This window comes from Ursus americanus, chromosome 10, assembly GCF_024610735.1.
Source record: "Ursus americanus isolate L20-20 chromosome 10, mUrsAme1.1.p, whole genome shotgun sequence".
Taxonomy (NCBI): Eukaryota; Metazoa; Chordata; class Mammalia; order Carnivora; family Ursidae; genus Ursus; species Ursus americanus.
In genome coordinates, this window is record NC_142136.1 from 60804202 (window position 1) to 60831592 (window position 27391).

Sequence of the window (27391 nt, forward strand, 5' to 3'; positions counted from 1 at the left end):
TATAGTGGGAGGCAGTGCCTGGGGCAGTGGCAGGAGTGCAGTAATGCTCAGACTACAGCCTCTGCTATTTGCACGCTTTGGAAAACCCTTTGGCTCCTTGAGGGGCCAGAGAGCACAAGGAGGCTGGATGAAGGATGTTTTTTCTGTTTTCTAAAGGGACCATAGGGTGAGTCAAGTACTTGTCTACTTCCACCGCCCATAAGAGATCAAGGACTGAGCTCTCGGGCCAGGAAGGGGAGTCTGAGGAGGGTCTCTGAGCCAGGAAATAGATCATAAATGATGTGACGCCACAGTGGTGGGAAATCACTTTGGCAGAGTCCCTTTCAAGTGTTTAAGGAGAACTCCTCTGACTTTCAAAGACCGAGTCCTTTCGACTAATATTCAGGGGCTGGTGTCCCTGTGACGAACACGAAGTAAGGCCCAGCTCCAGCTGTCCAACAATGGAGAGCTGAGGGACTAGAGACTACAAGCTCCCCCGAGGGCAGGAACCACGTCTGCAAGAAAGGGCCAGTGGGGTTACATCACCCCGCAGCGGCGCGGCCCAAATAAGGCTTCAATTATGACTGTCCTCCTGCGGACACCGGAACCGCAGGGCAGGATCTCGCTGGGGAAGTCTCGGGAAAGGCTGAGGCCCACCGCACACCGCAACTCTAACTCGGTGCCTCCGGATCAAACACGCCTGGCCCGCACGTCGTGTCTGCCACCAACGCAACAAAGAAGCGCCTGGAAAGTCCGGCAGGGCGACTTGCAGGGAGCAAGTGCCTTTCAGAATCCGCGGGGAAATAAACCAGAAAGACTGTTGGATCTGTTACCTGCCGAGTGGTGCTGCGGGGACAGGCCCCGGGTCGTGAGGGATCGGGGTGGCCCTCATCTCTCGGCCTCGGACGGAATGGCCCCTTGCGGCGGCCGCGCATGCGTCTTGGCTCCGGCGTGGGGGGCGCCGGGGCGGTGGCGGGGAGGGGGGGGGGACCACCCCTGCGCCCGCGCCCCTCCGCCTCTAACGCCAGCAGCAGTTCGCGCTTGAGCCCCCGGGAACGCAGAACTCCTTTTAGTGGAAATGAACGCGGAGAAGACGACTCGTATTATCAAGTGAGGTCTTGCAGAAACGAGAAGACCATGAAGACCACAGCGCACGAACTACACGCCTCAGTTGTTACCAAACTTTTCGGTAATTACAACTTGACTGGGAGAAATTAAGGCCCGTGGTCCTAAGCCGTATTCATGATGAATAAGCCTTGTGCAATGAATTCTCCAACCGTTCCTCCGAAGGCAAATTTGACAGTGAACTTTGTTCAACAGCCTGACTAATGGCTACAGCCAGCTCTGGAAACACAAATGAATTTCTTTTTATTTTTAATTAATCAAGTGGATTACTAAATAACACGGGAAGGAAAAAATGAATACGCACACACAATGGAGCATAATTCAGTCAGACGGGGGGAGGGGGAGGCAGTGGGACAAAAAGCACTGGGTCCAGTGACAGAAGACTTGGGCTTCAGTCCAGCTTCTGTCACTTACATAAGACAAGTCACTTAATTGTCTCGAAGTTTCGGTTTCTTTATCAGTGAAAGCAGGGAATAGAAATAACACAGCACTTGGAGGACCTGGTGGGGGGACGAGGGACAGGGCATGTAGGGGTATGCTTTCTAAAAGCCCTCCTCTACTGTTACTGCTCTCAGCATCAGCGTAGGCTGCCTCCCAGCGCAGCCCCGTTGGTGTGAGGGAGCCTCCGTGTGGCTCCTGTCGCCTGTGGGGCCCTGAGGGCAGTGGCATTCCACTGACAGCCCAGAGAGAAAACGCAGCTAATAGGTACCAGATGACAGCAATGGTGGTGGGTGTTCATTAGATAAATGACCAGATTACCACCTGTGAAGCAAACCAGAAAATGTTCATACCTTCTGATATCTTCCTGATCTCTCATTTTCTTTGCAGGATAGGTTTAAATTGTGAAAGGGCCCAAGTAGCCACCATCGTAACAGCACAAGGAATTTTGGTTGGCTACCCCTTGGCAACGTGAAGGAGCTGAGTTGCTGGGGGAGATTGCATTTTCCTAAGGAAGGAGATTTGCCGATGTGACCCACTAGATATTAAGGTGCCATACTCGAGTATTTTCCTCCAACTTCACAGATGAGAAAGCTGGGGCTGAGAGAGAGTGACTTGTGTTTCCAAGGTCCCACAGCTCCAAATGATACTCTTAACCGTTACATCACACTGGACACAGGACACTGTGGGAATCTGGAAACTTGCTGGAGGGGCCATGAGTCGGTTCGATCACTTGGGAAAACAATTTGGTACTTTCTAAAAATCTTGAACATTCGTATACTCTATAACCCAGAAATGCCTTCCGAGGTACAGAAATTCTCCTCTATTTGTACTAGTCTGCATACACAGGGCTATTATGGAAGCGTTGCTCATAATGCAAAACAATCTAGAAAAGCCAGAAGTTCATTTGACAGGGGGATGGATGTAAAGAACTTGTCACACGATGCTACACAGCAGTGACTAGGAAGGAGCCATAACTCTACACAGTTGCAGAGACGAATCTTTCACGTTGCACCAAGTGGAGAAGGGCAGCTTCCAGGGGCCACCTCTAGAACGACACCACTTCAGTAAAACTCAAAGCAAGTAAAGGTAACACAAATCCGGATATGTATGTACGTGATAGAACATTCAAACAATTAAGTGAAAGGTAGGGACAAAATGCGAGCAAATGCCTACCCTCTGAGTGTCAGCAAGGGTGAAATGAACGCCTATAGGTCGATGCAAAAGTGTTGGGTACATTCTGCTTCTCGTGACTGGGTGGCAAGTCCTCGGGTGACCGCTCTGTCCTGCTTCGTATTACCATATAAATTAGATCATATACTTTGAACGAAGTACACATCTCATCATTAACACCTCTGTTTTAAAGTTAGTACTGGTGAGACAGGGGCCTGGGCCTTTCCTCTCGCCCCGAGGCACCTGAAGTGTAGATGACTGAAAAGGAAAGACATTAGGCCAAGGTGCATGGCTCCGATGATCCAAGTGTGTTTTTCCGGCCCTTCCACCCTAGAAGGCTACCTAGGGCTCTGGGTCTGGATGAATAGCCCTGCCAGCGCAGCAAAGCAGATGACAGAGTTCTAGACCACCCATGCAGCCGTCAAGAGCTGCACTGGGTGGGCCAGAAATTGCAAACGTCCCTGCCCCTTAGCGGCACTAAGCCACCTGTGGAGAGCAGCAGGGGCGGCAGGAGTGTCCATGTTCCAGGGCTGGAGGCCCAGCTGCCCCCAGGGGCCAGCAAGTGAGTGCCAGTGAGACATCAACACCAGGCGCTCCAGCTGGGGCAATTTATGTGAGTGGATAATTGCACATAATGGAGTTAAAATATAATTGCCTCATTAAAATGGGTTACTAAATCTCATTGTGTGTGAGTGTGAAAGAGATAGACAGAGACACGTGTGTTCAACTGCAAGAAAACAAAATTGCATAAATGAATGTGAACCAGAGCACTCAGAGTGCCTGACTGGGCCACCTCTGTGGAAGGAGACCTCTGCGCCTCGTGGAGCGTCTGAATGACTTGGGAAACCCAGCCCTGGTGGCTGTTCTCGCACAAGGATGACGGCTCAGCGTTGGGCCAAACTCATGGTCGCCAGGTCCTAGGCCCTGCCGGGGAGTCTCCAGTTTGGAAGCCCAAGCTCTAGTCTTGTGTGTAGCAAAGATGGGTTCTGTCCCCCCACCATTTCCAGAGTTCCTCCTGGCATGACTCCCCCAGCGAGCTGTGCCATCAGCACTTTTCCTGCCTGCTTTCCCCTCGTGGCCAAATTCAGAGCTGGGACTGGGGCTAGCTGTCTGCCTGTGGGACAGGTACGTCTCAGGAGCAGAGAATAGCTGCAGAGGGACACGCTCCCATGCGTGCCCTGGCCAATCTGGAAGGGAGCCCGTGCGAGTGCCATCGCCTCCGCCTACCCTGGAAGAACGCAGAGCACCAGGCTCTGGTGAGACACCGCCAATGCTGCCAACGGTCATGCACATCGGGGATGCTCTTCTCCCCTCTCCGGTGACATGCCAGGGCTGCCTGCGGCTGCCGCCTCCATGTCTGCCACCCAAATCACCCATGCCCCAAGGAGAGCTCCTAGATGAGAGAAAAATCCGGCTGCTCTACTCACCTCCTTTGGTGTTTTTTTTTTTTTTTTTGAAATAGTTATTTCTAAAATTAACTCCAAGCACTTATTACCCCAAGAGCCACAAATGGTCATGCCTCACTTTGTTCCCAAGTTTCCAACATGCGCTCAATCTGGCAATTAGCACAGCTCAGTCTGGAAGGAGCAAAGTTAAGTTTTGTCTCAGAACGCTCACACATTAAAATGTCAACACTAATGAGTTATTTTCTTTGCAGTATTAGAAAGCAGATAAACATTACCAGTCTGGTGTCAGTGAGTGTCACTAGCAAAACCCCAAACCTGCTTCAGAGTCCCCCAGTCCAGGAGTGTCGCCTGTGGCCACAAGTGAGGTGAGGAGACGGGGACAGGAGATAGCAGGAGAAGGGGACAGAGAGGAGGACTGCACACCCAGCCCTGACCTGGGCATGGGACATGGACAGTGCGCCGTCACCCTCACCAGCCTGCATTACTCACCACCGCTGCTAAGTCCCTGACTTCAAATGCAGTTTTTCACTTATATGAACAGATTTGTTTCTATGCATGATTAAATACTCTCTTGATTCCTCAGATAAGTTCAGAAGTGCAAAAAGGAGGAGGATGAGCTTTTTAATTACAAGCAATTCAGCCTGGCAAATAGAACTCTCAACCTGCCAAGTCCTGGACTTCTAAACCTCGCCAAGATCCCCATCTGCTTCCACGGGGGATTGGGGAGGGGGTGCTGATTCAAGTTCCCACAGAAAGAATTAGAAAATCTTGGACCAAACGCTTAGCTCTAACAAATAAAGAGCCTCAGTTCTGGATAAAAGTCAAATTGTGAAGATACTGCAGAGCTCTGTTTTTTGCTTTTTTGTGTGTTGGGGGGTGGGGGTGGGTGGGTCGTGGAACAGGACGAGACCGGGAAATGGCAGAACCAGATTTCAGTCCATCTTGATGAAATTTTGGAGTTACAAAGGCTCCTCTTGTTCCCTCAAGTTTTTTTGGGTGCAAGCCAGGGGCGCCTGGATGTCCCTAATCCCTGAACGGATCTCCCTAGCCCGCCCCCATGCCCAGTTCTTGAACGCCAGGATACTCCAGAAGCCTCCGAATGGAGCCCCTGAAATGTTATGAAACAGGAATTGGCAACGCTTTCCTTTTAAGCTGCCAAACTGGAGAAAGAGCCGTGGAGGCACAGGGAAGGTGAATGCAATGTGTCATCTGGGTGTCATGACTCAACTCGAAAGGTGCCCCCAATGGGGCCCCCACCGCTCAGGTGGCAGGCAGATGGAGGGCAGATGGGCAAGAAGGGCGGGGACAGAGGCAGCACCGAGGAGAACATCTAGAAGCCAGCAGTGCCGGGTGGCAGCTGCAGTCTCAGCCAGCCTGGCACTGCTCTCAGGAAGCCTGGAGTGCCACCCTCTGGTAACTGAGCCAGGGGCTGGTTGCTAAATCCTCCAACAGAACCCTCCCTACAGGCACTTGGCATTTGAGCCTTAATGGTGTTGGCACTTGGCCTAATTGCTCAGAATATGTGCATGGTTAGAGAGTAATTCCTTCATCACACTCAGTAAGTTATCTGCACACAGCACAGAAGCTGTGATATTTTTATTCCAACAATTCCTTTGCAGACCACCAAAATTCTATGAAAAGTTTCTCAGAAGCTATTAGGTATAAACCAAACCGAGTTTTACATTCAGTTTATGCTTCAGATTATGGATCGTGGTATAAACCTCAGACTGTCCACCAAGCAAGAAAATGGACTCATTTTGTTCAAGAAACCCTGTGCGAAGAATGTTGCTACATCCAGTGTTGAAAAGGAGTCCCGTGATATATACTATCTCAAAAGACTGGGAGCTGACATACTTGCTTACGCTGGTTAACGTGATTATGCCCCGTAGCTCACTTTGAGATAAGGTCATTTTGGTTCATGAAATCAGATCACCTTATCAGATTGATCTCTTCGAGATTCAAGTCAGATGCCAGTATTCAAAAAACAGTCAGAGCCGACAGAATCCCAGTCACCCAGGGTTTGAGAGGACAGAAGTGAACAATATGAATGTTATCTCAATACGCTCTGCTAATTTCGCTTAATTTACCCTGGGACCAAAGTGACTCGTGCGGCCGGTAGTTCATATATCGATGACTGGCTTAACTGGTAAGTCTACAGTTTATTTTTGTAACTGTGAAATAGGACACAGAGACAGGGACATAAAAGGGCTATAACAGAAGGAAACCTATCGTCATCATCAATTGTTCTTTTTAAGAAACAAATTTTGTTTGCCTCCAATTTTAAAAACTTTAATAGCAGAAATGCAAATATCATACTTCTAAGTAACTAAAGGCTCAAAGAAAAAAATCATAAGGGATAAAATTGTAAATGTCTAGACACAGTCTCAAAACATATAAAGCAAAAACTGAAAAAACTTAAAAAAATAAGCAAATATACAGTCTTAGTTAAAATTTTTTAACAAATCTCTCTCAGCAGCTGAGACAACATGCAGATCAAAATCCCAAAGGACTATAGATGATTTGAACAAGATTAACAAAATGTATCCTCTTAACATGTATAGAACATTGCACCTGATAACTACGGAACATATCCTTTCCAAATATAAGGGGGACATCCTTCACTAAAATAGCAAGCTGGACCATAAAATAAGTATGAACAAATATATAAGGATTGATATACAATATACTGACCGGCTACAGTGGAATTAACCTTGAAATCAGGAATAAAAAGATACCTGGGAAATCTTCTTATGTTTGGAAATACACTTTTTAAATAATCCATGAGTCAAAGAAGAAATCGCAGTGGGAATCAGAAAATACTTTTCAGTGAAAAATAATGAAAATATGACATATAAAAACATGGATATAACTAAGTTTGTGTTTACATGGAAATACAGATGATATTTAAATGAATATATTACAAGAAAAGAAAGTTTGAAGATTGATGATACCGATCTTCCTTGACTCACAATAGGGTCATGTCCCGTGAAGCCCACTGTGAGGTGAAATAAGGTGAAAATGCATTTAGTGCACCCAACCTACTGAACATAATAGCTTAGCCTCACTAGCCTGCCTTAAATGTGCTCAGAACACTCGCATTAGCCTACAGTGAATCATCTAACACAAAGCCTTCTTTAGTGTGTTGAATATCTCATTTAATTTAGTAACTACTGCACTGAAAATGAAAAACAGAATGACTGTATGGGTACAGAATGGCTGTATCAGTTGTCTACCCTTGTGATTACGGGGCTGACAGGAAGCTGGGGCTCCCTGTTGCTGCCCAGCATCAAGACAGGATCGTCTTGCGCACGGCTAGCCCAGGAAAAGAGCAAAATTCAAAATGGGAAGTACAGTCCCAACTGAATGCAACTGCTTTTGTGCCACCATAAAGTCAAAATACCATATGTTGAACTATATAGTAAGTCGGGGACAATCTCTATAAGCTCCCACTTCAAGAAGATAGAAAAAGAAGAGCAAATAAAATACCAAGAAAGTAGAGGGAAGGAAAGAATAAAAATGGAGCAAAAAATCAATGAAATGTAAAAGAAAGATAATCAACCACACCGAGAACAGACTCTTTGAAAAGACTCACAAAGTTCATAACTCTCAGCAAGACTAATCAAGAAAGAAAACATAAATTATTAATACCATGTCCACAGACATTAAAAAAGGTTCAGAGGACAGTAAGGAAAATGACATTATGACAAATTTAGGTGAAATGGACATATATTTTGAAAAACAGAATTCATCAAAACTGACACAAGAAGAAATGGACCATAGGGATACTCTTGTATATATTTAAAAAATTGAATCTGAAATTTAAAGCCTTCCCACAAAGACATCTCTAGGTAAGCTGGCTGCACTTGGAAGTCACCCAAGCACTTATGGAAGAAATAACAACAATCTTACACAAACTATTCCAGATAAGAGAAGAAGAGATGATGTGCTAATCTGTTTCATGATGTCAGTACAATCTTGTTACCAAAACCTGACAAAGATATTAAAAGAAAAGAAAATTACAGGATAATCTACAGGCCATGAACATAAAAGCAGAAATTCTAAATAAAATATAAGTAAATCAAATCAAGAGGGATATAAAAAGATTGTACATTATGACCATTGGGTTTATTCCAGGAATGCAAAGTTGTTTTGACATTTGAAATTCTCCACATTAAGCAAATAAGGGAGGGTAAAGCCTATACAGTTGTCTAAACAGACACAGGAAAAAAAATAATCCACATTTGATAAAATTCAAAACTCATTCATGATTTAAAGTAATCATAACAAATCAGGAACACAAGGGGGCTTCCTTAATTTGATAAAGCTTATCTACAAAATATCAGCCAAGTAAAAGCTTTCCCTCCTTCCTCACATTTTGGAAAAAGACAGGTGATCGCGATTACCACTTCTATTCAACACTGTAACGTACTGTTGAACACTGCGGAGTGTCAAAAAGCCAGAAAGACTAAGAAGAAATAAAACTGTCATTAATCACAGACTACGTGATTGCATTAATAAAGTTTACAAAAGAATCTACAAATAAAGTTTAGAATTAATTAGTAAATGTAGCAAGGTCACTAGTCACTATATAAAACAAAACTAAATCCAGTGGTTTGTACAAAAAGAGAAAATAATATGATCAATATAGGATTATCCCAGGAATGCAAGAGGGGCTTATGATCAGAAAAACTATAAATGTCATTTACCACATTAACATTAAAAAGAGAAGTGCCTTATGATCATATGATACCCTCTGATTAATCTACTGAAAGCCTACAGCAAACGTAATTCTAATGGTGATACTGGGAACATCACCTTTAAAATCTGAATTATCATAGTTCTTGGTAAACACTTGCTAGCGGTCCTAGTCGGCATGTTAAGACAACAAAAGAAATGGAGGGCATATAGATTGCAAAGAAAGAAACAACACTGTCATCTAGTCTCAAATAATATAAATGTCTATATAGAAAACTCAGAGCATAGATATTATATTAGATATAATAAGTGAGTTAAGTGCTAAGATCTAATATAATCAACATATAAAAATCAATTCTGTTTCTATACACAGCAACAGATAATTTTAAAATAGAATTTAAAAATAGCCATTTACACTATGAACAAGAACTGCAAGTTTGTTAGGAATGAATAGACCAAAGTTTTCTTAGATTTGTATGAAGAAATAGAAACTTTTTTGAAGGACACTGAAACTACTCTAATTAAATAGGGATATTTAACATGTTCATGATTTGGATTATTTAACATCATAAAGATATCAATTGTGCCCAAACTGATATATAGATTCAAAGTAATCCCAACCATATTCCCAGTGGCTGCTTGAGAAATAGAAGTTGATTTTAAAACCTAAGTGGAAGAGCAAAAAGCCAAGAATGCCTGAGGCATTGTAGATGAAAAAGACAAAATGGAAATCCTACCATATATCAGGATGATAAAGTTATAATATCAAAATATTTGTTATTGGTGCAGGAATAAGTAAAGCTATGAAAAGAATGCAAAAAAGATCCAGATATGTGCCCACATATATAACAATTTATGACAGAGATAGCACTAGCCTCATCCCACTGTTAGCACTCACAAAGTCGGAAGCAACAGGAACTCTGCGTCGTCCCCTGATACCTGCGGTTACCAAGAGCAACCCCATGGCTATCATTTACCCCTTGCAAGCAGAATCACAGGTTAACCACTGGAGTGTATTTGCACGTTTTTGGGTTTCTGCAAATTCCATTATGGTTTATTATTGTGTGATTCATTACATTAACCTGTTAATACTCAGTGGTTAAGTGATTCTTCTTTGTAGGATTCAGAATAAAGGCAGGGTAACTTCACATGGTGTTTTTGTTTTCACTGCTCTTAACAGCAGCCTTCTGACTTCCGAATGCTTGCTTTGCTTACATCTTTGTTTATGAAAAGGTACTAATACAGTTTTCAAGCAAGAAAAATTCCTGGTCTTCTATTAAGTGCATAGTGCAAGGCTGCGGAATTAACCAAATCTTTGGTTTCCTTTTTAAGACTTGGCTTTTGAGGCAAATGCATTTTTCTACCTCAGTGCACTCCTCATTACCATTTTATATTCCATGTGAGGCCTGGGTAGCGAACAGCAGCCAGCTCTTGTCTGAGTTCTCCGAAGTAGGTTCACACATTTGATACCCCTAGGAAGGCTCATAGCATCTCAACACATGAGGCCCAACTTTTGATGCTGGCTTGCACAAGAAAAACCACTCTTGTTTCTAGTCATTTTGCTCTTGGTAGGCAAAAACTAATGCTCACTCCAGTGGAATTTCAGATCTTGACAGTGGTGGAAATAAAGAGAATATTCAAGTAAATTAATTTCCTGGTAGCAAAGCTATTAACTTTGGAAATCCTAGATTGGCTGGGACTTTAACTGTTTAAAATACACAATGAAAAAACACTTTGGCAAACTATATATATATATCCTCTCAAAGCAAGCAAATATTTCATATGGATATTTTCGGCCCTACCAACAATTTTCCCTTATTTTCATAAGCGTAGTACTATTTATTTTTACTTATTAAATTATCGGTGCTAGGAAAGTTTTTATTTATTTATTTTTTAATTTTTTTAAAAGATTTTATTTATTTATGTGACAGAGAGACAGCCAGCGAGAGAGGGAACACAAGCAGGGGGAGTGGGAGAGGAAGAAGCAGGCTCCCAGCAGAGGAGCCCGATGTGGGACTCGATCCCAGAATGCCGGGATCACACCCTGAGCCGAAGGCAGATGCTTAACGACTGCGCCACCTAGGCGCCCCTATTTTTAACATTAATGTTAGTTGGATTTGATAGACGAGCATGCTGTTATTAAGTGATCATTATATTTGTTTCTTAGCCAATTTACAGTCATTTCATGGGTGGATGTGAAAATACGTAATTACATCATCTATCTCCAAAAGCACATTCTAAGGAGAAATAAATACATATTTCCAAGATAATTTTGCTTAAGTACGTTTATAGCCCTAAAGTAACCATATGTAGACCTATGTATTTATAATCTTATCTAAACAGTTTATTTAACTAAATAGGAAAAATAAGCTGACCTCCAAGTATTCAACATTATTATGTGACTCTGCATCTTAATATTTATTTTAAAATTTATATTGTATAAAAGGTGAAAACTTGTTGCCTAATACAAGGTCACAAAGATTTACACCTATGTTTCTTCCTGAGAGTTCTATAGTTTTTTTTTTTTTTTTAAAGATTTTATTTATTTATTTATTTGACAGAGATAGAGACAGCCAGCGAGAGAGGGAACACACGCAGGGGGAGTGGGAGAGGAAGAAGCAGGCCCATAGCATAGGAGCCTGATGTGGGGCTCGATCCCATAACGCCGGGATCACGCCCTGAGCCGAAGGCAGACGCTTAACCGCTGTGCCACCCAGGCGCCCCTATAGTTTTTAACTTTTACATTGAGATCTTTGACCCATTTTGAGTTAATTTTTATATACGTCATGAATATGGTCCAACTTCAGTCTTTTTTTTTTTTTTTTTTAAGATTTTAAGTAATTTCTGCAGCCAACATGGGGCTCAACCCCACAGCCCCGAGATCAAGAGTCACACGCTTCACTGACTGAGTCAGCCAGACACCCCCAACTGCAATCTTTCTGCATGTGGATTTCAAGTTGTTCTGGTGCCATTTGCTAAAAAGATTGTTCTCTCCCCATTGACAGTGTTGGCAACTTTGTAAAAAATCAGTTGACAATAGATGTATGAGTTAACTTCTGAACTCTAAATGGTATCCCATTGATGCCTATTCTTATGCCAGTATCACACTGTTTTGATTACTGTGGAATTGTAGTAAGTTTTGACATTGGGAAGATTCAAGATTGTTTAGGTTATTCATGGTTTCCTATATGTCCATATAAATTTTGGGATCAGTTTGTCTATTTCTGGACCAAAAAAAAAAAAAAAAGGCAAAAGACATTTTGATAGGGACTGCATTGAATCTACGGATAAGTTTGGGGAATATTGCCATGTTAACGATATTGAGTCTTTCATCCATGAACATGAAATGTCTTTCCATCTACTTAGACCATCTTTAATTTCTTTCAACCGTGTTTTGTAGTTTGCAGTGGAAAAGTATTTCACTTCCTTGGTTTAATCTGTTCCTAAGTATTTTATTCTTTTTGGTGCTACTGTAAATGGAATTGTTTTCTTACTTTTTCAGATTGTTCATTACTAGTGTATAGCAATACAACAGATTTTTGCATACCGGTCTACATACTGCAATGTTGCTATACTTGTTTATTAGTTCTAATATATATATGACCATATATATAGATAGATCGATGTAACAGATATGCATGCTCATACCATCTTCAAAAGGACATACTTTTACTTCTTCCTTTCCAATCTGAGTGTTTTCTATTTAGTCTTACCTAATTTCTTTGGGTATAATTTCTAGTACAATGTGGAATAGAAGTGGCAAGAGGGTACAACCTTATCTTATTCATAATTTTAGGGGGGAAAGTTTTCAGTATAAAGTTAGATGTGAGTTTTTCATAACGGTCCTTAATCAGTTCAAGGAAATTCCCTTCTATTCCTAATTTGTTGGGTGCTTTTTGTTCTATCAAACGCTTTCCCTGCATCTTTTGAGGTAATCATGTTTGTTATTTATTCTATTAATACGGTGTAGTACATTGATTGACTTTCATGTGTGAAACTGGTCTTGCATTCCTGGGACAAACTTACTTAGTCCTAGCATATAATCCTTTAATATGTTGCTCGATTTTCTTGTTAGTATTTTGTTGAGGATTTTGCATTCATACTCATAAGGGATATTGGACTATGATTTTCTTATGTTGCTTTTTCTGGTTTAATTATACCAGTAACACATACTGGCCTCATTGAACAAGTTCGGATGTGTTCCCTCTGTTTTATTTTTTGGAAGACTTTGATAAGGATTAGTGTTAATTCTTTAAATATTTGCTAGAAGTCATCGGTGAAGCCATTTGGTACGGGCTTTTTAACAATTGGAATTGTTTTGACTCTAGCAATCAAATTGAGTATGAATCAATCTCTTTGCTATAGGTCTATTCAGATTTTCTCTTTCTTCTGAGTCAGTTTTGTGTTTTTCTGTATTTGTCCATTTGATCCATATTATCTAATTATTGATGTACAATTTGTAGTATTCTGTTATCCTTTTTGTTTCATCTTACATGTTTCTTTAAACCCTTGCCTGCACGCATTATATTATGATCAGCACATACGTTCTCAGAAATAACACTCTTCTGAACATGCCATACAAGAAACAATTTTCCAAACTTTTTTACACGTACATTCAAATGCATCTGTACATGCGTTACAGAATGGCTAGCATACCCATTCATTGAGACAACACTATTTTTCTATTCTATATTTTCTCTCTGTCTGCCATAATCTTTATTATTTCCTTCTTCTTGCTTTTAGTTTGCTTTTTTTCCTAGTTTTTTTAGGGTGTAGGGTTAGGTTAATTTATTTCTTTACTGTGGGCTATCTATTTTCTTTTGAGCACTGTTTTTGTTGCATATCAGAAGTACTGGTATGCTGTTTTACACCAAACTTTCATTCATCTCAAAGTTTTCTCTAATGTCCTTTGTTATTTCCTTTTTAACCCACTGGTTATTTAAGAGTATATTGTTTAATCTCCATATTTATTTATTTTCCTTTTGTTATTGGTTTCTAATTTTGTGCCGCTGTAGTTGGAAAAGATACTTTCTATGATTTCAGTCTTTTTAAATTTACTGAGACTTGAATTGTGGCCTAACATATGGTCTGCCCTGGAGAATGCAGCATGTGGACTTGAGAAGTTGGGTGGTGTTCCGTAGATGTCTATTAGGTCTAGCTGGTTTACACACGTGTTGCCTGAGTCCTCTATTTCCTTGCTATTCTTTACTTCTTTGTCGATTCAAGTGACCCTCTAGTATACTTTCATGTCAGCCGCAAGGACTACTTCTTATTTTTTTGGAAGGTTTATTTATTAGAGAGAGAGAGAAAGTGCATAAGCAGGGGGAGCAGGAGAAAGAGAGGGAGAAGGAGGCTTCCCACTGAGCAGGGAGCCCAACTCAGGGCTCCATCCCAGGACCTTGGGATCATGACCTGAGCCAAAGGCAGATGCCTACCAACTGAGCCACCCAGGTGCCCCTCAGCCACAAGGACTAGCTTTAACATTCCTTTAAGGCAGGTGTGATAGTTTTTGTTTATCCTGAACTGTCTTAATTTTGTCTGTATTTTCACAGGCAGTTTTGCTGGCTACAGAATTCTAAGTTAACAGTTTTGTTCTTCCAGATACTTGAACGTATCATCTAATGCTTTCTGGCCTCTATGGTTTCTGATGAGAATCCTGATAACCTTATTGTAAATCACATGTACATGATGAGTTCCCTTCCTCACTGCTTTCAAGTCCCTCTCTTAGTCTTTGGCTTTTGATAATTTGGGATGTGTCTTAGTGTGTATCTTCGTGTGGCCTTGGTTAACTTCTTAAATGTGTATATTAAACTTCTCAACAAACTTGTAAAGTTTCCTACAAATATTTCTTCAAATACTCTTTTGGTCCCCTTTCCCCTACTCTTTTCCTTCTGAAACACCCATTGTGTGAATATTGTTGATAATATCCTGCAGGTCTCTGAGGCACCGTTCACTTTCAACCTTTTTTCTTTCTTTTTTTTTTTTTCCTTTTTTCTTTCTGTTCCTCAGACTAGATAATCTCCATTGGCCTAACTTCAAATCTGAAGATTCTTTTTACTAACTGTTCAAATCTGTTGGACTCCTACAGTGAATTTTTAAATCTGTTATTATATAATTTTCAACTCCAGAAAAGATACTTAAAATTTTTGTAAAATTATGACTTTAAATTATAATTTTACCATCATTTTTGCCATTTCTACAGGAAAAATGGAGAAGATGAGTGCAGTATTTGAAGGTGGGAAAATAAGGGAGATTAATCTAACAGCTTCTATTTTCTCTATAAATTATAAGGGTCATTAACTGAGAGCGAGGACGGAAAAGTCATCTTGAAAAGTGGAGAGGTGAGGTTGGCTAAGAGACAGAGTAGAACTACAAAGCAATATTGAGTGCCATTTGAAGACTGTGATCATGAATTTAAAAAGTCATTCAGTCCATTTATGTGATTTTTCTCAGATAACATTCATCTGTTCAAGTCAGGTGCAAAGAAAGAAACAGAAGAATTCAACCAGAGGTTTTTGCAAGGCAAATAACTTTTTCTGAGAAAAGGCCAACATGTATTCTCTAAGGTTATACTCACACCACATCAAAACGGCTCAAAACGCAAACCAGGAAGGATATAGCAAATATAAGTGTTGTGTCCATGACGTAGCACTTATAATCTTTTATTTTCACTTAGTACTCAAGAGAATAGTGATAACACATACTGCTCATCAGTCTTCCACTGGTTATTTCAATTTGGCCCTATATTGTACTTCCTTTTCTATTAGTACATTTTCTAAAAACATATTGATGAGATGTATGAAAATATACTTCAATTATCACTGTTCTAGAAATAGCTTTAATATTTTGAGAAAATGTGTAAAAAGCCAAATACACTTTTTTTCTAGAAAACACAGGGATTCATTAATGATAAGGTAGCAATCTTTTTTTATTGTAGAAATAAATTATATAAAATTTAAGCTCTTGATTTTTTTATACTTTATTTTCTATCTTTTATATATATCACACATACTCATTGAAGGAAAAAGACTAAAAGCACAGATTTACACCAAAAGAGGTGATAAATAACTGCTCTTACTCCAAAAGAATCATATTAATATAAACAATTATAAATTTCAGATACATGAACAGGCCATGTTCTGTAAATAATAATGCATTATACATTATATGTTACATAATATTAATTTTATCTTACTACTTTGCAAAATATTTTAGCCTTGTCCAGTTTTTCCTTATGCCTCAGTTTTCTCATTTATAATTTAGGGACTCACCTCTTTTTATAGTTTTATCAGAAATTAAGATATTTTGCTAATAAGAATCATCCTTGAAATCTTACCAACAAAGTAAAGTCACATCAAACACACTGAGATCTTTTTTTTTTTTTTTTTTTTTTTTTTGGGAAAAACACAGTGATTCTGAATCTTCCTCAGAGGTAAAGTTCTAAAGTCAGAACCCAAATCATTCTTTGTGAGGGGCCACCAGGGGGACAGATACTGTCAGTGAGCAATTGCTACTCAGTATTTTTCCTCTGGTGTGAGAGTAGATCATTATTTCTTTGGTTTGAACACCAGATAAAATCTGTAGTTGGTTGGATTTAGAGGTCACACTATGTAAAAAATATCTATCACTAAACACCAGACTTACATGCAGCACAGGGTGTCTACATACCTAAAATCCTTTTGAAGTGCTGAACTTCACCTTGAATTCAGTCCGGGGTTTACACAGGGTGAAATCCACCCTGTTTTAATTTTTAATTATTTTTCTCTCTCTCTTTTCCCACTTTTTGCTAAGGGTGTATTTCTGCTCCTCAGTTTAAATATGTCTACTCACATGAATAATAAGAAAGCAACTTCATTTTAGGTAGGGAGATGGTATGTCCCATCTTTGTACTAGTTCTGAAGTTGAGACAAATTTTTTATGTATGATTAATTTGGAACTAATGTTGTAAAGAAAACTCCCTCAAACCTTTCATATGACTTTCCCCCATATGTTTATATTCTAGAAAACTGTAGCACTGGGGAGGTGGCTCGCAGAGAACTCAGCATCGCTACGTAAGGAGCAAACACAGAGCAGCACTAACTCAGCTTGAGATTACATGACTCATGTCCATGTTACTGTGATCAAAGAAAAGAAGTTATTGGGACCAACAATGTTATGATACAAAAAAAAAATCGTAACCATCAAATCTCAAAGTGAAGATTAACAGACTAAAGAACACGAAAACCTTTAGAGTTTTAGGGATGCAATATTTTGCTAACACATTCAAATAAGATTATCAGGAGAGAAGTGTCTGCACTTGCTGCGGCGAGCGGTGGAGGATGCTCTCCGGATCTTTGTATTCGTTGACTGGGTTCATCACAGCAGCATACACTTCACCGTAGGCTCTGCAGACTAATTCTGTAGACTGTTTTATGATCTGCTCCCTATTGATAAACAAACAGTATGTGAACTCACAATCCGAAAATAAAACTCACTAAGAATTCTAAGAAACTTCATATTTGAACCAACACATTTCATTTTCATAACTGCCACATACATACTATAAAAAAATCACTGTACAACTACACAAGTTACTTTGGTTTGGGGATCAAACATACTTTTTATATTCATTATTTGTTTATTGTTGCAGAAGGGAGGGGCTGTGTTTTGTCCACAGTTGTACCTTTAGGATTACTAGACAAAAACCAGAAACTGTGACCTACCATCAAGGTCCTGATTTTGCGAACGTGCCTGACAACACAGTAATGTTAAAGAAAGAGGCTTATCATCATTCTATTTATCAACACTTTGAATCTCAGAATAACTTACAGTAAACCATCCTTTCAGCTACAGCTCCTACACCAGTAATTGCATTTTAGATTTCTCATCTATTTATGTTACCAGGTTAAAATAATGGGACACTTGCCTCCAACAAGTCAGCATTTTCCACAAAAAGCATTTCTATATATGCACATAAAAGAATAAAAAGTTTCAAATGAACTGAAGCAAAATTTTAAAGATCTGGCTAGAAAAAACAGCACTGGGTTCATAATGTCTCCATTAACTGCCTCCATGTTCTCATGACATTTACTTCTTGTCATCCTCAGCTACTTCTATTCATGTGTCACTATGCCTAGAGATAAAAACACTATCTTTTCTAATTTTTACAACTAAATTTAAATGTGTCTTTCAAGCTTCACTCCCAAACCTACTTTTTTGTTGTTTATTTCCGTCAGTGGCATAACCATGTTGCGTCACCTCAGTTCAGACCCTAACGAACTCTTATATGGAGTACAGAAAAAAGCTCCTATCTGGTCTTCCCCCTTTCTAGTCTCTTCCACATTCAATCTATTATAAGCACTGCTGTTAGATTAATCTTTCTAAAGCATACCTATTATCTTGTCTCTCCCTCACCCAGGGCCTTCCTTCAAGGAGTGTCTCCAGTTTCCGAGAAGTCAAAATCCCTCGTCCTGTCATTTAGAATCCTTTATAATACCTTCCATATCACAACGCTAATCCTGAGGTCTGACATAACTCCTGATTATTCTGTCCTGCTCTTGTTCACCTGAATTCCTCTGCTCTATTCCTCCATTTGCCCAGGGCGCTTTTCTCTCTCTCTCACCCTCAAATGCCCTTAATTCTCAGTAAAAATGTACTCTCTCATTCCCTGATCCTCAGAGCTAGAAATAATTATTCCATTTTGGAATGTCCATGACCAAAATGATACTTGGAAGACTATCTGTAGAAACATGTATCTGTGGTCTAAGAAAGTATAAGGTTAACTGGATGGAATGAGGAGGGAAGTACACTAATGACCTAGGATCATCAGCACCGTGTTCTGATGGGGTCTCAAACTCTTGGTGAGGTGAAACGACTTGACATTTCCCCAAACTACTAAAGCTTTCAAAATGAGAGTGGGTAGAAGGCAGTTACACTGAGGAAATTCTCTGAGCAGAGTGGACTAATGCTACTGGCTATCCTACCTTTTCACTGGAAGGGAGGATGGCAGAAACTGGTTTGGAAATCTACTTAACCAGGTGATCCTTTGAGATATTTTTGATCTATTAGTGATCCTTCCTATAATTAACTGAACACAATAATAAATGCATCAGTATGATGCAAAATTATTTTCCATACATGAAATTGGTGAAAAATACTATAAACTGATATTTTAAAAATCTGTTAAATACACATTTGATGTCCATTTTGCAACAAGTCAAATTATGAATTTCAGACATAGTGTTTTTCATTCTTTACTCAAAGCAGTAAGACAGATTGATTTTGGGGGGGTGTATAAAGCATCCATTGCTTATGCCTCATACTCTAAAATCTATACGCAATCTTTATACTACATAAAGAATACAGAGAGACAAGGCTATTCCCTCTCACAAGAAGTTTAAAATCAGAATATGGTAATTGTACCATATATTAAATATAATTTTTAAAAATCCAGAGTAACTGGTAAATGTAGAATGAGTTGCTGAAAAATCTGAATAAATTTTAAATTTTATTCCCAAGTCCAAATGATGAAAAATTTTAAATTTATTGGAGTTTAGTTGTAACCCAGGGCAAGCTTCTGTTTATAAGCTAAACTAGCTTACAAATGTCTACAACTCACAATGCATCAGAAAAGTCATTATAAATCCGCAATGGAGAAAACCAGAACAAAGCAATACTGCTAAGACATAAATAAATAAAATCAAGCCAATAATATGAATAAGAGTTCATAATTTACTTTCAAAGTTGGTGTTCGATAGTACAGGGTTTCTCATTCTGTTCCTCAGTTTAGGAAGCTACCAAGATAGGGAAGGGATTAAAAAATGAACACGGCTGTGCAGAACAAGATAAAAGATACCGAAGCTCACGGAGAAAAGAAGTCTTTCATGTAGTGGGGTGAATAAAGAAAGGGGAAAGAACTGTTCCTCCTGGCCTGTCAGCTAACTGCTAAAGCCAACCAGGGGAGAAAGGCAATGGGAAGAGAGATTCTCCAAAGTGAATCTGAGTCAAATCCAAACTGTAAAGCGCAAGAACTGTGACTGATAATGATCTTCCACACTTCCGAACCAATATAAGAGTTCACTACCACTACCAAAGCCAGGTATGGGTCCACACACTCACGTTCAGTAATTCTTTTCTAATGAACGATGTATAGTAGAGATCAAATGGTACGGTGATGGACACTACTGTCAGAAGACCTTGACTCTAGTTGGAGCTCTGCCACTTATTACTTTGCCTTGAACAAGTAATTCAGCCTTTCTAGAACTAATTCACTACAATAAGGCAAAATATTGAGCTTGATAATATTTATAGGGTACTTTTAGCTCTTAAATTATTCCATTGGATTAAGGGCATTTTAATGATCTGCTATTTAAAAAAAAAAACCCTCTACGTGCCTATTTATACACATACATACATACATACATATGCATACATCACATGCACGCATACACATATATAAACATACACGCATGTTATTTTGGGGAATTGGATTCCTTAAATAATGATTTATAATAAGCATATCAGTTATTTGTATATATTTTTACTTTAATATACAAATCTGAGGTGTTAAAAGTTTTACTTTCTTGCCATTTTACTATCCCCTCCTTTTTATTTATAGTGTTAATTACTATGCAATTAGTATGTATCTTTTATCTTAAAAAGTATATGCATGTATCTGTATATCTGTCTGTCTGCCTGCCTGGTGTCTTGGACCAAATTATTAACTAACATCATTTAAGAAATACAGAGTCTCAAATAATAATGAATCATTATGGTAACAAATAATCAATGTTCAAAAGGGAAGTTTCAGGTATTCTCTAACTAAATACAAACTCGCCAACAAATCATGTCAGTCATGTGCTTCTGAAAACCTGGAATGGGCTTATCAACTCGTGTACAGATAGGAAAAAAGCAATATTGTTTTTTAGTGGTGTATGCAGAGCACTGGTGCTAGCATGGGCAGCCACCTCACACCTACACACTGTATTCTGATCAATCACAGCTGAGGACACAGCTGGTGGATGGAGAGTACTTTCAGAATTATTTTTTTTAATTTTAATTCAATTAATTAACATGTAGTGTATTATTAGTTTCAGAGGTAGAGTTCAGTGATTCATCAGTTGTATATAACACCCAGTGCTCACTGTGTCATGTGCCCTCCTAACGCCCATCACCCTGTTACCCCATCCCTTACCCATCCCCCCTCCAGCAACCCTCAGTTTGTTTACTAGACTTAAAAGTCTCTTATGGTTTGTCTCCCTCTCTGATTTTGTCGTATTTTATTTTTCCCTCCCTTCCCCTATGATCCTGTTTTGTTTCTTAAATTCCACATATGAGTGATATCATATGATAATTGTCTTTCTCTGATTGACTTATTTTGTTTATAGCATAATACCCTCTAGTTCTATCCACATTGTTGCAAATGGTAAAATTTCATATTTTTTTGCTGGCTGAGTAATATTCCAGTGCGTGTGTGTGTGTGTGTGTGTGTGTGCGCATCCAGGCGTGCGCGTGTATCACATCTTCTTTATCCATTCAACTGTTGATGGACATCTGGGCTCTTTCCATAGTTTGGCTATTGTAGACACTGCTTAGAATTATTTGTCAGTTAAAATCTAAAGATAGGTTCTGCTTTTCACATGACCAAAGAATATGCAAAAAGGCCAGTTGAAAGGGAAAAAAAATTGAATGTAAGCTATGATATCTATAAAATTAGACCATTAACTTTCTTGGTCTCTTTACTACCATGAAAATCTCATTGGTAGTAATTTATTAGGCGGTGCTCTGTTGGTCTTTCGACAGTTTAATAATCCTCATAGTGCAAATAGAACTTTCAAAAAATAAAACATGACTCATACAAATAAAGAATGAAAGAATGTCAAAAATTTAATAACTTCTTCATGAGGAAACTATTAAGATGGTAAAGCCAGTTCACAGAACGTTTTGAGGAACTGGTCATGTACAGGCATTTGGAAAGGAAGGTTAGAATAAAACAGGTTAGACACAGAACAGGTGAATGTCCCATGGAGCAAAAAAATACACAGGACATGAGGAAGCATGGGGCCTTTAATAAACAATAAGGAGAGCATCGAACTATGAAACATCCCCCCAAATAATTAAATAAATCCTGAAGGGCCTGTTAACAACGCTTCAGTGTGACACAGAAAGGATACACTGCTCTCCCAAACCCGATGTGCCCTATTTCCAAGTTTCAGAAAGTCTTTCTTACTTTTAGAAGGTAGTTTGCTATACCAGTGTATCATGTATCAAGGATAACAGTCATGTAGTTAATCAACTACTGGAAAAAAGAAAAAAGAAATTGGAGGAGAAGATGAGGATGTTATAAAATAGTACAGAAGGGCAATACTTTTCTTATGTATCAGAATACCATGCATTAAGAAATCAATTTGTCCAGTTATAAACATCGCCATGTCCTAAAAATTTAGTATTATAAATCTTAAAAATACTAATAAAGACTAATATATAACTAAATGGAGATATCGTCCATTTTAAAACATGTTCACAAAACATTTTAAACAATTATTTAAAGCATTTAGCTGTGATAAGAAATGAACAGCTTACTTCCAGAATCAGTGAGCTTGTCATTAATCAGTACTTTAGGATTTTGGTTGCCATAACAACATGACACAACTTTCATCATTACCATAAACCCAGCAACTCTAAAAATAGCTTATTTCAACATTCAGGCTCTGTGATCACTAAAATTGAGCTTTATTACAGAACCACAGTTAAGAGTGCAATCAAATGCATCACAGGAGAGAAGAAGTCATTAACGGTTTAAGCCTGAAAAACTAAAAAGAAAAGATGATAATATATTTATAAATAATACATGGGTTAAAGAATTTTTCTTTTAACATAATACAAACATCAAAGGCGTCACAATGGGTCAAGTCAATTTTCATCCCAGGTCAGTTTCCTGTCACTCACTGTAAAATTAAAGTATATCTGAGGGGCACCTGGTTGGCTCAGTCGGAAGATCATGCGACTCTTGGTCTTGGGATTGTGAGTTCGAGCCACACGCTGGGTGTAGAGATTATTTTAAAAAATAAAATCTTTTTTAAAAAAGCATATTTTACATAACACCATGCCCACAAATCTCATATAAGTGTTACCTATCATGCAAACATTTTTCAGCTTCCTTTAAAAATAATAAAATAATATAATCTCAACATAGAAAGGACTAATAAAAATACAGTCCATTCCAGTGTTAAACAGAACAGGTTTTGGAATCAGAAATACTGGATTCAAATCTTGGCTCTGCTTCTTACTAATTGCTTGCCCTTGGTTCAATTACTTAACCTTTCTAAGCAATGTCCTCTTCTATAAAGAGGAAATCATAAATCATGGACTCACTGGGAGGATTAAGTGAAGTTAATGGATCAATCTTGCTGAGGTATTCAGATTTTACATTGTAGGGGTTGGGGTGGGGCAAGGGTGAAAACAGAACAGTTCAGAAGCTAATGTGATAGCACACACACAGATGACACTCCCTTGGACCACATGGTAACTGTGAAGATGTTCAAAAATAACTAGTTTCCTCTCACATACTTTTTTCTAGATAAACATTTAATGAAGTGGTTCCATGGGAATTTTGATTGAAGTTATATTGAATTTATTGGTTTAACTATATCACATAACCAGTTTGAGAAGAATACTATGTGACTATGCTGGAACACTGAAAATCTACAGCAAACATCACACTTAATGATGAAATATCAGAAACATTTTCATTAAAGTTCAAAATAAGATATGCACATTCACTATTACATTGGAGCTCTTAACCAATATAATGAATTTCGTTATAAATACTGAAAAAATTAATGAAACTCATTGTTCTTAGATGTCTTTACCCAAAACTAAACAATTGATAAGCTAATAGAACTAAAATAGAGTTTAGTTGCTTGGCCAGATTCAAAATTATCATACAAAATTTAGTATGTTTCCTATATACCAGCATTATCTAATTAGAACAGGTAATGGAAAATAAAAGATCTTATCACGGTCACAGAATTATTTCCTAGGAATAAACCTGTTAATATATAGAGAAGATTATATGAGGAAATTACAAAACTTTATTGAAAATTCTAAAAGATCTGAATAAATAAGCATACCATGCTCATAGATGGGAATATTCACTAATGGATTATACTTTTTCAGTTCTTTTTTGCTCATTCTTAGATTAGCTTGGTGAATGTTTCATATGCACTTGAAAAGAATGTTCCCTTCTATAGTTGTGTGTGGTATCTCTCTAGTAGAGGTTGAGCTGATTAGTGGCATTGTTCGGTTTTCTACACCATACTAGATTTTTGTCTACTTTTTCTGTCAACTACTAAGATAGCAGTGTTGAAATATCTACTTTTAATTGTCAGTGTATCTATTCTTCCTCAATTCTTTGAGCTTATACTGCTTGTTTTTTGAAGCTCTGCTATTAGTTGCACATATTTAAGATAATTATATGTTCTTCATAAACTGATTCTATTATTATTGTAAAATGTCCCTCCTTATCTTTGGTATCTGTCCTGCAGTCTAATTTTTCTGATAGTAATATAGCTACCTTAGCTTTATTATGATTAGTATTTGCACAGTATATCTGTTACCATCCTTTTAAAGTATCTGTATCTTTATATTTAAAGTGGATTTCTTAATAGATAGCAGACAGTTGGGCCACACATTTTCACCTAATCTAAGAAGCTCTGCCTTTTACCTGGAGTGTGTTAAGTTTTTCACGTTTAATATAGTTATTTATAAGGCTGAACGTAAGTCTGTCATCCTATTTTTTTTATATTTGTCCCTTCTGTTCTTTTTCCTTTTCTGCTTTGTTTTGATATGATTGTTTTTTAGCATTCTATCTTATCTATCGGCATGTTAGATAATTTTTATTTAAGAGCTTGCTGCAAGGTTCACAATGTACCTTCAAAAATATTATATAATAACCTTATAACATCATAAATGTACATTTTTACTTTCCTCCCACTCTATCTTTTGTGCATTTGTTGTCATGAATTTTATTTCTATGTGTTAAAAATTCCACAATTCACTGTATTTTTGTTTTAAATGGTCAACTATCAACATCTTTTATATTTAGTATTTCCTGTGCTCATTATTCCTCTGTGAGTTTTCTTCTGGTATTCTTTTCCTTTAGCCTGAAGGACTTCTTTTATTATTTCTCACAGTGCAGTGTACTGGCGATAAATCCTCTCTGCTTTTGTTTATCTCAAAATGTACTTAATGCTCTTTCAGTCTGAAAGATACTTTTGATGAAAACACTATCAAAGTAGATATTTAAAGATGATATTCTATTGTCTTATGGTTTGCACCGTCTCTAACTAGAAGTCAGTAATATACTTACCATTATTCCCTGCTAACAATATGTCTTTTTCCCTCTGGCTGCTTTCAAGATTTTTCTCTTTATTAATGGTTTTCAGTAATTTGATTATAGTGTACCTTGGTATAGTCTTTTCTCTGTTGGGTTATTTAACTTCTTGAGTCTGTGGGTTCATGTTTTCTTTTCTTTTTCTTTTTTTTAAGATTTTTCTTTTTTTTTAATGTTTTTTTAAATTATATTATTTAGTCACCATACAGGTTCATGTTTTCTATCACATTTGGAAAAAGTTGTTTTATTTAAATTTTTTCTGACTCAATCTCACTATGACACTCCAGTTATGCCTACTTTAGACTGCTTACTATTATGTCACAATTCACTAAGACTCTCCATCTTTTTCTAGTATTTCATTTTTTTCTTCTGTGCTTCAGTTTGGACGGTATCTACTGTACTCTTTTCAGGCTGCCTGATCTTTCTCTCCGTGTCCAACTGACAGTTATGCCTACTCAGTTAATTTTTCATTTTAGATATGATACTTTTTGGGTACAGAATTCTCATTTTGTAAAATTCCTTATTTTTTCTCTCAGTATAATAATGTTTTCCTTTAAGTCCCTGAACACACTGTAAACAGCTGTCCTAAAGACTTTACCTGCTAGCTCTATAAATTGTCATTTGCCAGTTTTTTCTACTGACAGATTTTTTTCTAGTTTTGGTTCATATTTTCCTACTACTTCACCTGAGTACTTTTTTATTGCATTATAAATGCTACACTGCTGATCATCTGCATTTGTTATCATCCTCAAGAGTGCTAAGTTTTGTTCTGGAAGGCACTTAATTTAGTTAAAGATCAGCATGATATTTTAGAGTTTGTTTTTAAGCTTCTTTGAGTCTAAAGTAGCCTTTCCTGTAGGACTAAATTAACTCTGCTTTTAAGGCTTGGACTTTGTGAAGTCTCTAAAGCACTGTGTAAGCTCCAGTTATTTTTCAGCTCACAGGTTTCCAGTAACTGTTCTTTCACTAGTAGTCCTATTTTCCCCCAAAACTACTTTATTTTTATTGATACAGGTATTCCTTTTTTTTTTTAAAGATTTTATTTATTTATTTGACAGAGAGAGACAGCCAGCGAGAGAGGGAATACAAGCAGGGGGAGTGGGAGAGGAAGAAGCAGGCTCCCAGAGGAGAAGCCTGATGTGGGGCTCGATCCCAGGACTCCGGGATCACGCCCTGAGCCGAAGGCCGACGCTTAAGGACTGTGCCACCCAGGCACCCCGATACAGGTATTCCTGATCGTTAATATGTGTGGCTTAAAAGGAGGCAGTTAAAGAAAAGAAGAAAAAGAAAATTTATTCTGTCTACCTCTTTAAAAATATATTTCCTTTAAAGGCATTATTTTTTAATTATTAAATTATTTTCCTAAGATGAAAAAGAGTTCTCAAATCACATCCAATTTCTGATATGCTCACTTTAGGAAGCATCTATAATTTCCTTTATTTCTTAAATTACTCATAGAAATAATTCTGAATCATCAAGTAAAGACACTGAGAATAACATGTATTTTTAACTGTGGTTTCTGTAATCTAATCTCTATATTTACACCATTGAAAGGTGACTACTGGGGTTTGGCACTGAAAAAAGAACACACCCTTCTAATTCACCCCAAGGAAGAAAGGAAGGAAGACATCCTTAAAACTATTTTCTTTCCCTTTTCTTCATTTCCAATACAACTTTACTTCCTGGCATTTATTCAATAGTTTATTTCGAGGCTGAGGCATTCAATCAAAATCTCCTTTAAAAGGCAGTCAAACTCTTTAAGACAAAGAAAAGGGAGACAAGAGTGATAGCTGTCCCAGAGGTATTGCAACCATAGTAAAGTGCAGGAAGGCAGAACAGTAACAAAATTTTAAAAAAGATTAAAAAAGAATATTTTATATTTCAAAGATCTATTTCAAAGAAACAATTGACATTTTAAATAAAATATGAATAGAAAAGAAATTGGTGACATAAAAAATGAATTTTGATTAAAAATGAATTATCATTTTGAAAAGGTTCAAAATTTAACTGAATAAAAGCTCTGTCCTATTGTCTCAAATGCTTTATAAATAAGATCAAATATTGTGCCTATACAGTAGCAGAGATAAGGACAGAAGTTAATTTTGAAAATAAGAAAATGCCATCAATAAAAAAAAAAAGGGAAAAAAAGCAGTTAGAGAATCTGCTTTCATGGTGAATCTTAAATTTTTAAAATAAGTAGCCA

At 38.0% G+C, this 27391-nt stretch overlaps 1 protein-coding gene across 4 annotated transcripts in view; it reads right to left on the reverse strand.

Annotated features, from left to right (window-relative positions):
* Positions 1-11323: 11323 nt before the first annotated feature.
* The window catches only part of COG6 (component of oligomeric golgi complex 6), an 89808-nt gene continuing 73740 nt past the window's right edge, over positions 11324-27391 (reverse strand). For 3 of the 4 annotated variants that reach the window (XM_045796906.2, XM_045796905.2, XM_045796907.2), the window contains exon 19: positions 11324-17239. In XM_045796906.2, the coding sequence (XP_045652862.2) occupies positions 17092-17239 (148 nt within the window). In that variant the 3' untranslated portion in view covers positions 11324-17091. Of the gene's footprint in view, positions 17240-22070; positions 22093-27391 lie in introns of those variants that run through there. The other variant, XM_087865169.1, reaches the window with a different exon arrangement.